We start from the raw sequence: 13,882 nt of genomic DNA, 5'->3' as shown, positions 1-13,882 counted from the left end.
GGTCAAAACCCTGCGCGGTGCTGACTCCCGATTGGCTCCACCGATCTCTATGTAAATCAGATCTTTGCGGACATTGGCTGGGATTTGCCAGGGTCTCCCTGTGATTGGCTGCGCGCTCTTTGTGCGCAGATCCCACTAGATGGCCGAGGCTGAGAGGGAAAGTGTAGACAGGCCAATAGAAGCGGGGCCTGCTCTCGGTGGATCTGGGTAATGTAGGATGAGAGAACACTGTAAATAAATATATAAAAGGACCAGAAAAAGAAAAAAACGGGCACAAAGGCACAATGTCGGCCTTTGTCGAGCTCCAGAAAAGGTGGCCGGCATTGTTTCTTGTAAGGTTTTCAATGCTGTAAAGAACCAGAGGAATCTTACACCATATTTTAAAAAAAGGAAAAGAAAAAAAACTGTGTGGGAAAATGATACCAAATACAACAGTGCAATACACAAGATCACAAAACAGACACAGGTTTTAATATGAGAGAGTCATTTCCCTCATGGTAACCACACATCCTTTAAATAAAATAAAAAAAGGGCATGTGAGTCAGTAAGTTGTGTAAGGTTGTTTTGTGTGAAATACTTTTTCTTTTTTTGCATTGTTACATATTGACTGTCCAATACTTCTTCCTCAAAGTAAAAAAAAAACACATCCTAAATTCACTTATTTGCAGCCTTGTGTGCAAATAGGTCTGATTCCCTGTTCTAAGATGAAAACTGAGCGGGATAAAGTCCCCACAAACAGCAAAGGCACTAACATTCATAGTTCAAACCAGTGACACTCTTCAGAAGAACTTATTTCCTGTTTTTTTTTGTTGTTTTTTTTTTTTTTGTGTCATGTTGGTAGGTTGTTTCAATGGGACGTCCAAATGGGAGCTTTTTACCGTCCCTACTGGACCACAACCTGAATTATCTTTCGATGCGTTTTCCCTCAGGCAGTGTCAAACCTGCCATTCTGCTTAGCCCAAATGTCCACTTGTGAGCAATGAATGATCAAAGAAAACCCAGAAATCTAAAGGATGTTCAAATTGCAACGACAAAGTCATCAAGAAAAGCCGATGCCGAGGAAAGCTTGTGTTTGAGAAATGACTGGAAATGACTGCATGTCAAAATTCCAGTTAAATTTTGTGGGATCATAGATAACCCCACTATTGCTATTCTTTCATTAAAAACGGTAAACACATGCCTAAGCTTTGTTAATGACCAGAGGAACATTATGTCATCGATTTGGGCAGTTCATATCACTCCCACACAGTATGGAATCTACCAACTATGAACCTTTGAACAATAACCATCCAGAAGCTCTTCTACAAAGCAGTTTGTTGTGCTTCAGAATATTCAAATGCATGCATCATGGCATATGTCGCACTCTTTTAAACATACAATGAGTATAAAAACACCGCACGGGGGGCAACAAAAGCAACCCCGACACTCTTGGGAAACATCACAATGCACAGAGAAACAGAGAGATACAAATCTCACAATGGACAGAGTTATCATGCCCAAACAAACACGTACGCCACCATTTTGGAAGTCAAACCCAGAACATACAGGAGCAGGTAGCTTGATGGCGGTTTCACTGTTGCAGTTCGCACTGTCAGCGAAATGGATGAAAATCCGAACAAAGAACAACTGTACACACACGTATATCGTATGAAAGGCACAACTTCAAGTGCGAGTCTGAGTCAATGTGGTACAGTCACTTTGACTGACACAACTCTTTCTCTTTAGATTTCTCTTGCTCTGATCCACTCCTATGTGCATTTGTTACAGAGGTGGACTCACAGATCTCAGCTGTATGAAATAAATGAACGGTTGCCTTTTTGTAAATGTATTCATCAAATGGTGTTTGCCATAAATGGGCTGTAGAACCAAAGATGTTATGGACACACCAAGAGAAGAGTAGGAGCTTTCAGCTTCGCTGGCATCTCTGTCAGGACAGTCTTTGGGGAGATGACTCTGTGAGCAAACACGCTAAAATGCTAAGGTGTAGTGTATACCCTATTTATTATCTTATTCTAACGCGCTATATTAATTAGCCCAAGGCACAAAGTGCATTTGAGGCAATTATTTGGTCCCAGTCTCATGAAATAATGTATGAATAACTTGTCAAGTCACGTAGACGTTTCTTTAGCACATGTTGTGTGTTCCACTTGAACTTTGAAGCCAAAACTTTTGGTGGTTGCATACAGAAAATCAACTGACCCAGTTTTGTCATCCAGTGTGTATACTGCACCTATTCTAATTCTGTGATCTGAGTCTATGTGTGTCATGCTTGCAAACTTACTGACAAAATCTCTGACAAATTTAGCGTAGCGAATTTAAAGACCATTTTGATTCAGATTTACCAACCCAGTGTTCACCATCGAACATTTATCCAAGCTTTTTCTCTCTAATTTCGCACCCATCTCTTAGACATAGATGCAGATGAGATCTACAACGTTCCAAAACACCACCCCTACATAAAGAGCTTTCAATCTCCAATCTCTGAGTACATTTCTGACCTCACAAACAGCGCCGCCAAGGCTAATTAGCCTGTAGTGCTCTGTCAATTGCATCCTTTGATATCAAAATTGCACTTGTGAGTTCTTTCAGTCAGGTTTATACTCTTTTAAAAGTTTTCAATGACCTTTTAACACATTGCTAAATCTGGTATCTCTTCTGTCCCGGTGCTCCTTGGTCTTGCGGCTGTGTTTGATACAGTGGTCAATGATATTCTAATCTCCGGTCTCTACATTGGTTTAGTTATCGTCTGACTAACAGGTCCTTTTGGGCACGCGGTGGCGATCCCTCCTCTCATTGGACCGTTTTACCTATGGTGTATCCCATAGCTCCATATTGGGTGTTTACACTCTACGTGCTCCCTCTGTCAGTCAACTTGGAGACAACATTATATTGCTTATCACTTTTATGCTGGTGACAATCAGATTTACCTGATACAGCCTGATTTATTCTGTTAAAATGTGACTCACCAAATTTTCTTGACCTCAACAAAACTAAAGCCGAGGTTGTGATAATCAGTCCGTCTCACTGACAGGCTTCACAGCCCACTAATGTCTGACCATATCCAGGTACCCTGGCACTCTATTGTAAATACCTTGTCAAGAAGTGTGGTGTTAGTATTGATGTTTGTCTCTCATTTCAAGGCTCTTCATCAGACTATCGATCTCTAGAAACGGAGCCACGCCATCTTAAATACCCATAATCCGTTTTAGCATGAGATACGTCACACCAGTTAAGAAGTGCAAAAAAACAACGAAGAAGAAAAGAAATCAGAAAACAGACACAGACAAGGATGATTGTGAAAACGACACAATGACATAAGAATACGCAACAGCAGAATTATATCAAAGAGTCTGACATCAAGTTCTGCTTTGTAACAGCAACAAGACAATAGTCCAAGACCCATATAAATAGCAACATCCGTGCATCCATTCTTTTTCTATACCCGCTTAATCCAATTCAGGGATGTTGGGGGACTGGAGCCTATCCCAGCTGCCATTGAGTGAGAGGCGGGGTACAATCTGCACGGATTGCCAGTCCATTACAGGGCTAAACACACATTAAAGCCATCATACTGATTAAAAGACGAGCACTATGTCTTTAGCTGAAGGTAACAAAAACTACAACAAAAACACACACACACAGTAAGATACAGACTACAACATAGATCATTCAAACAGACCAAACCAATTTAAGAACCGTCTATAAACATAAAAAAGAACAATCGTACAGACTAACAGTGCAAGACAGTCACTGAGGAAAGGCCTCATTTTAAATGACCCAATGTACAGTGTGCATCCAGAACAGTTTAAAACAGACGTGACTAATCACCTGCTTTAATGGCTTGTGTTTGAGATTGCGTGTCTTTGTATGTAGAAATCAACATTCTGAAGAAGGGCCCGGCACTGGAAACATCCCAAACCAAAGCTTATCCAATCGTTTTTCAACGTAGACTTTTAGCAAAGGTTAAACATTTTCCTTCTCTTAATGAGCTTGAGATGGTCACTCATTTATCACCTCTAGGTTGGATTATTGCAGCACATCCGGTGGTACGTGCCAGGTGCTGATACCACAGCTAGCGTTGGTTCAGAACGATGGCTGGAACACACAAACATGAATATATCTTTCACCTACCTTGGCCTCATTACCAAGGGCGTAGGAATGAGTTTAACATTGGGGAGGGGGGCACATTTCGGAAACGTGTCAGACATAAAATAATTTTTGGGTGGGACAAATACGCCTGTCTCCAATATTTGGGGGGGGGGGGGGCATGTCCCCCCCAGTTCCTTCGCCTATGCTCATTACATTGGTGCCAATTGGCCAAGTCACACTCTAAAGTCATTGAATAAGCAGCTTTGAGTTGTTCCACGGTTCAGATTTGTATCTGATCGCTCCTTTTCAGTTGCCAACACTCTGGTACAGCCTCCTAATCAGATTTTCCTACTCAGTAGATTAATTAAAAACACGTCTCTTCTGGCTTGCTTTCCCAAATAAAGGCCCAAACTATTTTTGTTTTTAATGATAATATCCCCTGGGATGGGAAAAAAAAAGTAGGCTTTTGTTTATTTTTATTGAATTGATCTCCGGCTGATCTTTATTTTTTATTTTCTAAATTTGTATAGCACCCTTTGCATGTTTGATACTGTTTTTCCATCTTTACACATCCTGTTCTTGTGCAGCACCTTGGCCGCCGTTTGTGGTGCTGCATAAATAAACTGACTTGACTTTTCATTCTGTCAGAGCTCACCCAGAACATGCCATAGCAGAACTGTCACATCCGATTTCATTTAGATCCAGCTGCTTTCTTTTAGCTTTTGACCCTGGTGTTCGTCAGTGAAAAGTCACCGGACGTATTTAGCTTGAAATAAAAGTGGGGGTCATTGCTTTAACAGGAGATGGGAGAATCCAAGGGACGCATTCAAGCTGTGACCATCTATCTAGAGATGGAAATGCTGGTCAGAACGTCCCGCTGTCACCATGCAGCAATATGACTGAGGTGCCATTTTTCTTTATGTTAGGAGACTAAAAAAAGAAAACGGTCTAAAGTTGAGTACTGTTAGGCAGTGCTTGGCTGACACCTTGTGGATATCTTTTGTCACGACTGTGAAGGTCAAGTTTTGTTCTGTTTTTGTCATTACATTGTTTTAACACCACAAATCCTCATAGGTTACTCTACAGATCAGTGACCAGGAGCAGAGATATTATAATTTTGTTACTGCTATTTATTTTTTTCGAGTGAGCAGCAATAAGCACAACTTCAGTAGGATTTGACTGACACCAAGATGTCTCTGCCTGCCACTCCTACACCCACCCATCGCTCCAACCGTCCCACATTACGTCACTGAGACCCGGGCGCTTGCTTTGAGCGCCGCAGCTCCTCGTGAGGCGGAGCACGCACCTGCAGCCGGGAAACACGGTGCACGTCTCCTCTTGCCTTCGTGTGATCCGCCCCAGGTTTCTTGATCGCAAATAAACTGCCATAAAGGTCCAAACACAGCGGGTTGAAAGGCGGGACTTCCCCCCGAGCACATCTAAAACCGGTCCGGGTCGTGTGTTTTTTTCAGTTTTTTTTTTTTATCTGTGTGCAGCGGACGGGTCGAGCCAGTGTTGGGTCAGATAAGAAGGTAAGCTTGTTGACAACAGCTGAGCATTTTTCAAGATGCATTATTTGTGCGTTTGCTCCGCAGCTGCTGATCTGCGCGGACTGGACTCGCTGCTGTGCGTGTTTGTTGTTGCGCGCAGAACTGCGTGTTTTTGGCTGTTAGCGCTGCCGTAAAGATGCTAAGACAAAAACGTCTGTTTGCTTCCTAGTGTCCCTGTCTGTTCGTGTGAACATTCACCTCAGTGATATTCTTTCTTTCTTTTAGAATGGAGTGACTCTCACTGGTGCATTGCAGCCGATGTAACCTCAGTTTGACGAATTTCCAATGACATCATTGCTGTTGAATTCAAGAACTGTTTCTCTAAGGTCAGATTATAGACACATCAAAATAATACCACTAAAAGCTTCATTGTCTTCTTCTTCTCATTATTATTATTATTATTATTATTATTATTATTATTATTATTATTATTATCTGTATATCTATTCTTTAGTTTTTTGTAAACCAATTATTAAGGGAGACAGTATAGCTCCAAATAGGATCTCTCAGTACCTTGTGTCAGAACCTCATACTGCCTCATTCGTTCACAATCTTGTGTAACTAAAAAAAACAATAATTTCCAGATAAAACCAGATCATTTCAGTCAAGGTTGACTTGCTGTCTCAGAGTTAATCAATGTAAGTATCGCTCATATGACACGTTTAAACAACCGATTCTTCCCAAGTCATTGACACCTTACAGATTCCTAGTTTGTTGAGGGTGTTCATAAGGAAGTATACTGTGACAAAAAAATGGAACCTGTGTGTAATTCCTGAATATCTTCTTACAAAACTATGGGCAATAGACATTATAAAAGGCATTGCTTACTAATTTTTCTTTTGTACTGGCATGATAATTATTACTTTATAAAGGAATCCTTAGAATGATAGTAGGCCTATTTGTTTTTTAAAGAAATATTGAATGCAGAGGAAAAAAATTAAAAAATAGAGACCTGAATTAGATTTGATTAATATTAGTTGAATGTTAAAAAATAGCTTAGCATATGCAGGATCATCTTTGTAAGAAGTGGAGGACAAAGGTAGAAACTGACTTTTATTTGCATCAATGGAACCTGTTCTTGGTTAAATTGGTACATTTTGGTTGTTTCCCTTTACTCCTTCTCCATTCCAGTGTAGCAAGCTATGTGTGTGTTTGTTTCTGCCTTGTCATTTAAGCGATTTGAAATCAGAAATATAATTGTATGCCCATTTTGAATGCAACTCCACCAACTCATTTGAAAAGAATTGTTACAGGGTCATGATCTATGAATCTATGAATATATATCTATATCTGTTGACACCATTTGCTGTAGTTTTGAGAATGGGAAATGTTTTCTGCATGATATAGGATTTCAGCAGCTGGGTGTTTTTTTAATTGAGATCTAAATTTAACTTTGAATGACTTAGAATAACCCGTGATACCCATCATGTCCTTGTGAAAGAGCTTGTAGTGCCAAGCATGAGAGCTCACACTAGCACACACAGTAAATCAAGCTTTAACTACCACACACTAGGCTCACAGAAAAATACTGACTGGCCGTTTCATTCTCAAATACTCTTACGTCTTCAGCAGTCTGTCTGCTAACGGCTGGTATTGATCCCTCTTTTGAGATATAATTCTCGTCACAAGTTGAACTGGCCTGTTTAAACACCACACCGCAGTGAGGAACACTGAACTTGCGCATCCCCACTTTATGTACACTTTGAAAATGTGCAAGTTACCAATGCCATGTGCACTAATGTTCCCTTATACCATACCATCGATGCTTGCTTTTGAATTCTGTGCTGATAAGAAGTTGGTATATGAGCGAGAGAGGTTAATTGCTGAGCTTGAGCTGGATTTGTGTTTTTGTTGTGCAGGTTGTATCGTCACACTATGCTGGGCTACTTAGCACACAGAGGCTGCAGTCCTCTTCTCTGCCTGTGGGTGCTGCTTCTGCCCCTGGTCTCCTTGCAACCCCTGAACCACCCCGGGCACCCGGACCACAGTGCGAAGGACCGGCCCAAGCTGCTGCTTGTGTCCTTCGATGGCTTCCGCTGGGACTACATTGATCGCGTCCCAACGCCTAACTTCCGCAACATCATGGAAGGGGGGGTGAAAGTGGAGTACGTGGAGAACGCTTACATCACCAAAACCTTCCCCAACCATTACAGCTTGGTGACGGGGCTGTATGCTGAGACACACGGCATCGTGGCCAATGAGATGTACGACCCCGCTCTGAACCTGTCCTTCTCCATGGAGACGGACAGCATTTATGATTCAAGGTGGTGGGATGAAGCTGTGCCTCTCTGGGTGACCATTCAGAAATCTGGAGGGCGCAGCGGGGCGGCGATGTGGCCGGGGTCTGATGTCAAGATCCATGGCATGTTCCCCACTCAGTATCTCCAATACAATGCCTCAGTCTCATTTGAAACCAGGGTGCAGAGGATTATTGAGTGGTTCTCTGCACCCAAAGATGAAGCCTTGGATTTTGGAGTCCTGTACTGGGAGGAGCCGGATGAGAGTGGGCACAACCTGGGACCTCAGAGCCCACTCATGGACGAGGTCATTGCAGATATTGATGAGAAGCTCGGCTTCCTCATGAATGAGCTAAAGAAGGCCGGGCTGTATGAGAAAGTGAACCTCATAGTGACCAGTGACCACGGGATGGCACAACTTTCCCCTGAGAAGATCATAGAACTTGATGAGTATGTGGACAGAGACCTGTACACCTGGGTGGATAAGAGTCCCGTGGTGGGAATCCTCCCCAAAGAAGGTAACAACAGCGATATTTTGGGAATAAAATGAAGTTGACGAGTTACACTAATGGGCTTCTGGCTGTAGCTCCATTTTAGACATACTATGAGACATTGAACCCTGTCTTTTTATCCATTTATGAAACGTGTGCATATTTAAAAATAACAGGCATGCTCGTTAACAATTTGATTAAAAAGAATGAATAAAATAACCCAGCTGCATGTTTAAATATAGCTTTTGTGATTCTCTAGTATTGTGTAAAAGCCACCCACCCCATTTCTATCCTTCTGAGGAGCCAAACTTTTTGCTGTAATCTACTTTTTAAAGTATTTTGAAAATCTGTATCCAGATGTGTAACCCTCTGCTTGTCTTCTATCTTTTAGGGAAGCTTGAGGAGGTGTACGGTATGCTCGTGGACGCAAACCCGAACATGGCGGCTTACAAGAGAGAAAACATCCCGGAGCACTTCCATTATCAGCACAACATCAGGATCATGCCCATCCTCTTAGAGGCTAAGGAGGGCTGGACCATCATGCAGAACAGGACGGGACCCTTCATGCGTAAGTTATCGGACCCCGTTAAAGCTACGCTGAGATTTTATTCTGGTTTGCGGCTCTGCACATCATAAAGCAGGTATCGTCAGCGGGTTTGAACAGCAGCCTTTGTCTGCTCTAATAATAGCTTCACGGCAGATTTATTTCAGTCTCTGAACCAAAGCAAGCACATGTTATACCAAGTGTAATTAACAAGGAAGGACAGATTAAGTTCCCCTGGCTTGAATTGCAGTTATTTTTTTTCCTTTGGTTCAATGGAAATCAGGGGCCTACTTTTCAGACGAGAAGCTTCCGACCCGTGTGAGTCTTTCAGCACCGACTAATTTGATTGCTTAATTCATCCCCTCTGCTTGAAAGCTTGCTAATCAGTAAAACGACCAGGCCGGGTCCAGCTGGAAGGAGAATCTGCTGACTCTCTGTCATAACGCGATGTGAAAGTGCTTAGCTGGGTGTGTGTGTGTGTGTAGGGTGATGCTTTCCTGCATCCGTAGTTGTTTTTTTGACTGTGTAGCTGTTCAATGATTTAGAGAGAAAAGGGCCTTTGTAACAAGACCACGGCCGTTAGTATCTGTCATAGTTTTTCAGTGTATTTAGCAATTAATGTCGTGTAGATGATATGTCAGACTTACATGAGCGTGTTAGAGAGACACGGTTATGTCTAGAAATATATTTGATTTTTTTTGTGTGTGTGTTTTGATCTGAGCCCATTCACATCTAATTTGGGATTTTTGAGTTATGGCTCTTTGATATTTGTGCTATTTGCATTTGGAAGCTGTCGCTGTGAACCAACAACATGTGGTAAAAGTACCCTTTGGTCTAAGCGAAACAGGTCCCCTGTGATTGACAAAATGAATAACTTTTGGTTAAGATGTGGTTGGAAAAAAACTCTTTGGTATCCATGTTGTGTGTTGTTGTTCTCGCTTGTCTAAGCTGTATTAGCATTGAGGGGATTTACCATGATTTCTCACCAGGTGAGTGTTCAAATCTGTCATGGTACAGACTATAGACTTTTATCCAAGATTCCTTTCTTTGTATGAAATCCAAACGTTTTCTTGATGTTAGATGCATTGTAAACATTGTTGGTTTTTGGCAACTGTACAGTTGTTATTCTACTGGATTGTAATGTTTGAATTGGGCCATCAGCCGGTGTATGGTACATTTTATTCAGTCCAGTTGTTCATGTACCGTTAATTACATCTTTAATGTTGTAACCAGATTCCAATTTGTATTAACTAATCTTTACACCCTCAGAAGATACTCTTTCTTTAAGGCAGTCATTGCTTTCGAAGGTTTCCCAACAAAGTATTGGATATGAATAATTATAATTTGTCCAATTGCCTAATTTTGATCTCCTAAAAAAATAGTATTCTACATATTGAGGAGCTGTAATTTCACAAAAATATTTTATTTTTACGACCATATTTGTCCTGCTAGCTTTTCCCCTGGCTTAACAAAAATGTCTGCCGGTGATTCATGGCATGTGCCAAGAGGAGATCTATAGAAAAGCAATGCAGGGATGATTAGCTTGTAACAAATATCCCAGCCCCTTTTGCACTCGAATTTATTTTCTTTTCCTTTCCAGTGGGGAACCATGGCTATGACAACACCTTACGGAACATGCAGCCCGTGTTTGTGGCCCGTGGGCCGGCCTTTCGCCAGAATTACATCAAGACCTCCATGCGCTCCGTTGACCTTTACCCTCTCATGTGCCACATCCTGTCCATCCGCCCTCTGCCAAACAACGGCTCCCTCCTCAACATTCAGGACCTCTTGTCTTCGGAGCCAACCCCTACCACACCAACTCCACTCCACCAACCCATTCCTCCTCAGGTCAACAGCTACTCCTATGCCCCGGTCGTGGGTTCCTTCATCGGTGTGGTCATGGTGTTGGGCTTCCTAGTGGTCTACATCATACTGGTGACTCTAAAACAGCGGCCTGTGCTAAAACACAGAAGCTGGGAGATGTCTCAGCCTTTGCTGCAAGACGACTTGCACCTGTAGCTGACGAAACAGAAAGGATGGCCGATATAAAAGAAGAGGAGGTATTGCTCCCCAAGGTACTGCCCTATCCAGAAGCATCCCCTTCCTAACACCGGTAAATTGTGCTGCTCTCTTTATTGAATAGGAGATCAAGGAAATCAAATGTAGCCTCCTAATCATGTGTAGAGATAAAGTAATTGCCACATTTACAGGGTTTGCTTCTGGTGCAGGCTTAATTAAAATAGTAAACCTTTAGATGTTTTGTTTTTTTATTTTTAGTGGCTTTGCTTTGATTGTGAGTTTTAGCGCAAATTACTTCAACATTCACATCCTCACTGAAAAAGTAGAGATTCGTTTTGAAGAGTGGGATTTTAGCCCGTGTTTTTGTAAAGTGTGAACGTTTAGTGGCCAAAACTGTGACGTGGATAATATCAAGGCGTTAGTATTCGATGCTCAAAACAAACTTGTTAACCGGACGTGCTCGTAGCTGTTCTTCGAGGCCAGTTCCTGCTTTTCAAGCGTCTGTGTGGGTATCCTCGCGGGAAGTCCACGAACGTCCGAGTAGACCACTCTGTCGAGGTCTCTGTGCAGTACAATAGTCTCACTGTGCACGCTTTTATCGCAGCAACTGTGTATAAGACAGGGGGAAGTTTGTTCTCGACTCCAGTTCTAAGGCTATGTTCACAACACGATATCTGCTTTTTTTTTCGGAGCTGTGTGGAAACAGAAATTCGATGGTCAGTTCCAATTTTCAAATGCGATTTGCGTTAAGTCAGTATGTGGCCCTGTGGCTGTGACGCTGATTTAGGGCTCCACATAGCTTTCTTAAACAAATGAGCTGAGCAGCATCGTTGTCATAGATCTGCAGCACTAAAGCGGCGGCACTAGCAATAGCCGCTAAAGCAGTAAAAGCTAGCCGCCTGGCTTTTCTAATCCTTCTAAATCTTTTTACATTTGACTGAACATCCTCTAAATCAAAAAGTTGTCCTTTAATTCGATGCCGCAGTTGCGACGTCGGAACTGTTTGAGTGTCTCGGTCTTATCTCGAGTGGTCTCAAAAAATACGACTTTTTCTTCCTGCATGTAGGACTCGTGTATGCACAGTAGGGTGTCATCATTTCTCAGCCCCTCTTTCTACGTTGGTCGTGAAAAGGGGGGTGTAATTGAAAGCTACAGAGGTTTCTGCGAGTCGGCTATTCGACAAGAGCTTCCTTTGAGGCGTGCCGACGCCCTCAACACCCTGACAGCAGCCGCGTTTTCTTTGACAGCCGCCACGTTGATTTATTCGACATTTTCAAATCTATGCCAAACAGATTTGTATGTCACAAAGTAAGGACGGATCAAAGTCTTGTTCGAATTTTCCACCACCTTCTTGTTGTCTGAGCACTGAATAAGATGCTGCTTTGAACTATAAATGCTGTGATTATTCACAAAGTATATTAAAGTATTCATTAGCCTCCTGTAGTTTCAGGAGGCCGGCCGTGGTCACTGTTCCTTTTTTTGAATGTTACTCGGAAGCAGCCGCTCCGCTGAAGACTCACCCCGTGTGTCCTCCTTTTTCTCATGCGTGGAGTGCATTCCATAAGCTAATTGCATCACTGCTTTGCTTTTATTTTAGTCTTCAGCTACCATTTGCCTTGAAAGACCTTTAAACACCTCTTAAGAGTGTCCATTTATTTGTGCGTCAGTCGTTTTTTGGTTGTTGTTTTTTTGGGGAGGGCTTTCTTTCTGTGTAAATGACTGTGGATTGCCCCCCTCTTCTTCGTATGTTGACTGTCTTATCCATGTTCATATTGTCGGTGAAATGTGAAGTGCAATTGCTGTTGGTCAGTTTATTGTCTTAGGGATTTTAGGTTTTATCGTTGTTCGGTTGAGAAGAGTTTGTCAACGTGACCTGCTAGGACTGATCCCCTAATTTGCACTAAAGGATAGAGGTGAATGAGAATGAAGGGGCAGTCGTTAGCCGCTTTTTTTTAGAACATGTAGCCTATTATTTGCACTTCTAGTTTGTAGTCAGTATTTGCAGTGATTAACAGAAAAGGAGGCGATAGCCTCTTTCTGAAAGCTATTTTGACTGAAATAATCGTAGAATTAGACAGAAGATGCAGAATTAACTGCTTTAACTTTTTCTTTCCGCACCTTACGAGAAACAATTGGTTTCATCTTCTCCTTTCGGATTTTTTGAGGCATTGACGTAAACCTGTGGCCAAAAAAAAAGGACATCACTGTGATATGTACTTTTTAAAGGAAATTGAAATTCATATATTTAAAACATTTATATAGAAATGGCTAATTTTCTGATCACTTTAATGTTTTAGTACGGAAAAGTGTTGTCTGACAATTTCCCCTTGTTGACAAGAGCAATGAAATATATCCAGACTGTGTTTCAAAATTATTCTTCTGAAATTGCTTTGGAAATGCTAATTATTATCAGTTTGTTATCGCCTTGGATTTGAAATGTGGATATTTAATATGACTGACAAATGATCTATCTTTGCCATGTTGGTGTAATTACAGAGTCTTCTGAAAAATAAAGGAACTTGTAAAAAAAACCCACAGTTTTCATTGTATTTGTTTTATGGCCACTACCTTTTTTTTTCCTGTTAGTTCAAACATCTTTTACAGTTACTTTGAAAAGAAAGTACAGCCTTTTTCAATTGTAAGTTTAAAAAAAGGTGCGATACAAAGCTTTATGTGTCGGGACATGATTAAAAAAATAAGATCTGATTGTTATTGGGTCTTTAAATACAATCAACCTCCGATGAACAATGCACGCCATTGACACCCTGTCATTATTTAACAAAAAACTAAGCCAATACGCAGAAACCTAAGTCCACCTCATGATTCAGTAACTTGTAGAACCACCTTTAGCAGCAATAACTTTAAGTAATAGTTTTCCACGTGATGTTATCAGTCTCACATGGTTGTGTCCATTTTGTCCCACTTTTCTTTACAACGTAGCTTCAGTTCTGA

The 13,882-nt window shown here is 41.6% G+C and overlaps 1 protein-coding gene across 2 annotated transcripts; it reads left to right on the top strand.

Moving 5' to 3' along the window:
* The first annotated feature begins 5,366 nt into the window (after window positions 1-5,366).
* On the top strand, window positions 5,367-13,448 carry enpp5 (ectonucleotide pyrophosphatase/phosphodiesterase 5). Of its 2 annotated transcripts, XM_075459749.1 has the most exons (5): window positions 5,367-5,621; window positions 5,865-5,965; window positions 7,499-8,394; window positions 8,759-8,935; window positions 10,512-13,448. In XM_075459749.1, exons 2-5 carry the CDS (start codon window positions 5,925-5,927, stop codon window positions 10,928-10,930), a joined length of 1,533 nt encoding a protein of 510 aa, XP_075315864.1. In that variant the 5' UTR covers window positions 5,367-5,621; window positions 5,865-5,924; the 3' UTR covers window positions 10,931-13,448. The 2 variants fall into 2 exon arrangements, with proteins under 2 accessions (XP_075315864.1, XP_075315865.1); XM_075459750.1 differs by lacking the exon at window positions 5,865-5,965.
* The last annotated feature ends 434 nt before the right edge of the window (window positions 13,449-13,882 follow it).

The sequence above is a fragment of the Odontesthes bonariensis genome, chromosome 24 (assembly GCF_027942865.1).
Source record: "Odontesthes bonariensis isolate fOdoBon6 chromosome 24, fOdoBon6.hap1, whole genome shotgun sequence".
In the NCBI taxonomy this organism is placed as follows: Eukaryota; Metazoa; Chordata; class Actinopteri; order Atheriniformes; family Atherinopsidae; genus Odontesthes; species Odontesthes bonariensis.
Note: the sequence above shows the minus strand (reverse complement) of the source record. Positions and strands in the feature narration are given on the sequence as shown.

Excerpts from the sequence above, each read along its gene's own strand:
- enpp5 (XM_075459749.1), top strand. The coding sequence starts at position 5,925 with ATGACATCATTGCTGTTGAATTCAAGAACTGTTTCTCTAAG. Across the intron at positions 5,966-7,498 it reads TCAAGAACTGTTTCTCTAAG|GTTGTATCGTCACACTATGC; the intron begins GTCAGATTATAG and ends TTTGTTGTGCAG. Across the intron at positions 8,936-10,511 it reads CAGGACGGGACCCTTCATGC|TGGGGAACCATGGCTATGAC; the intron begins GTAAGTTATCGG and ends TTTCCTTTCCAG.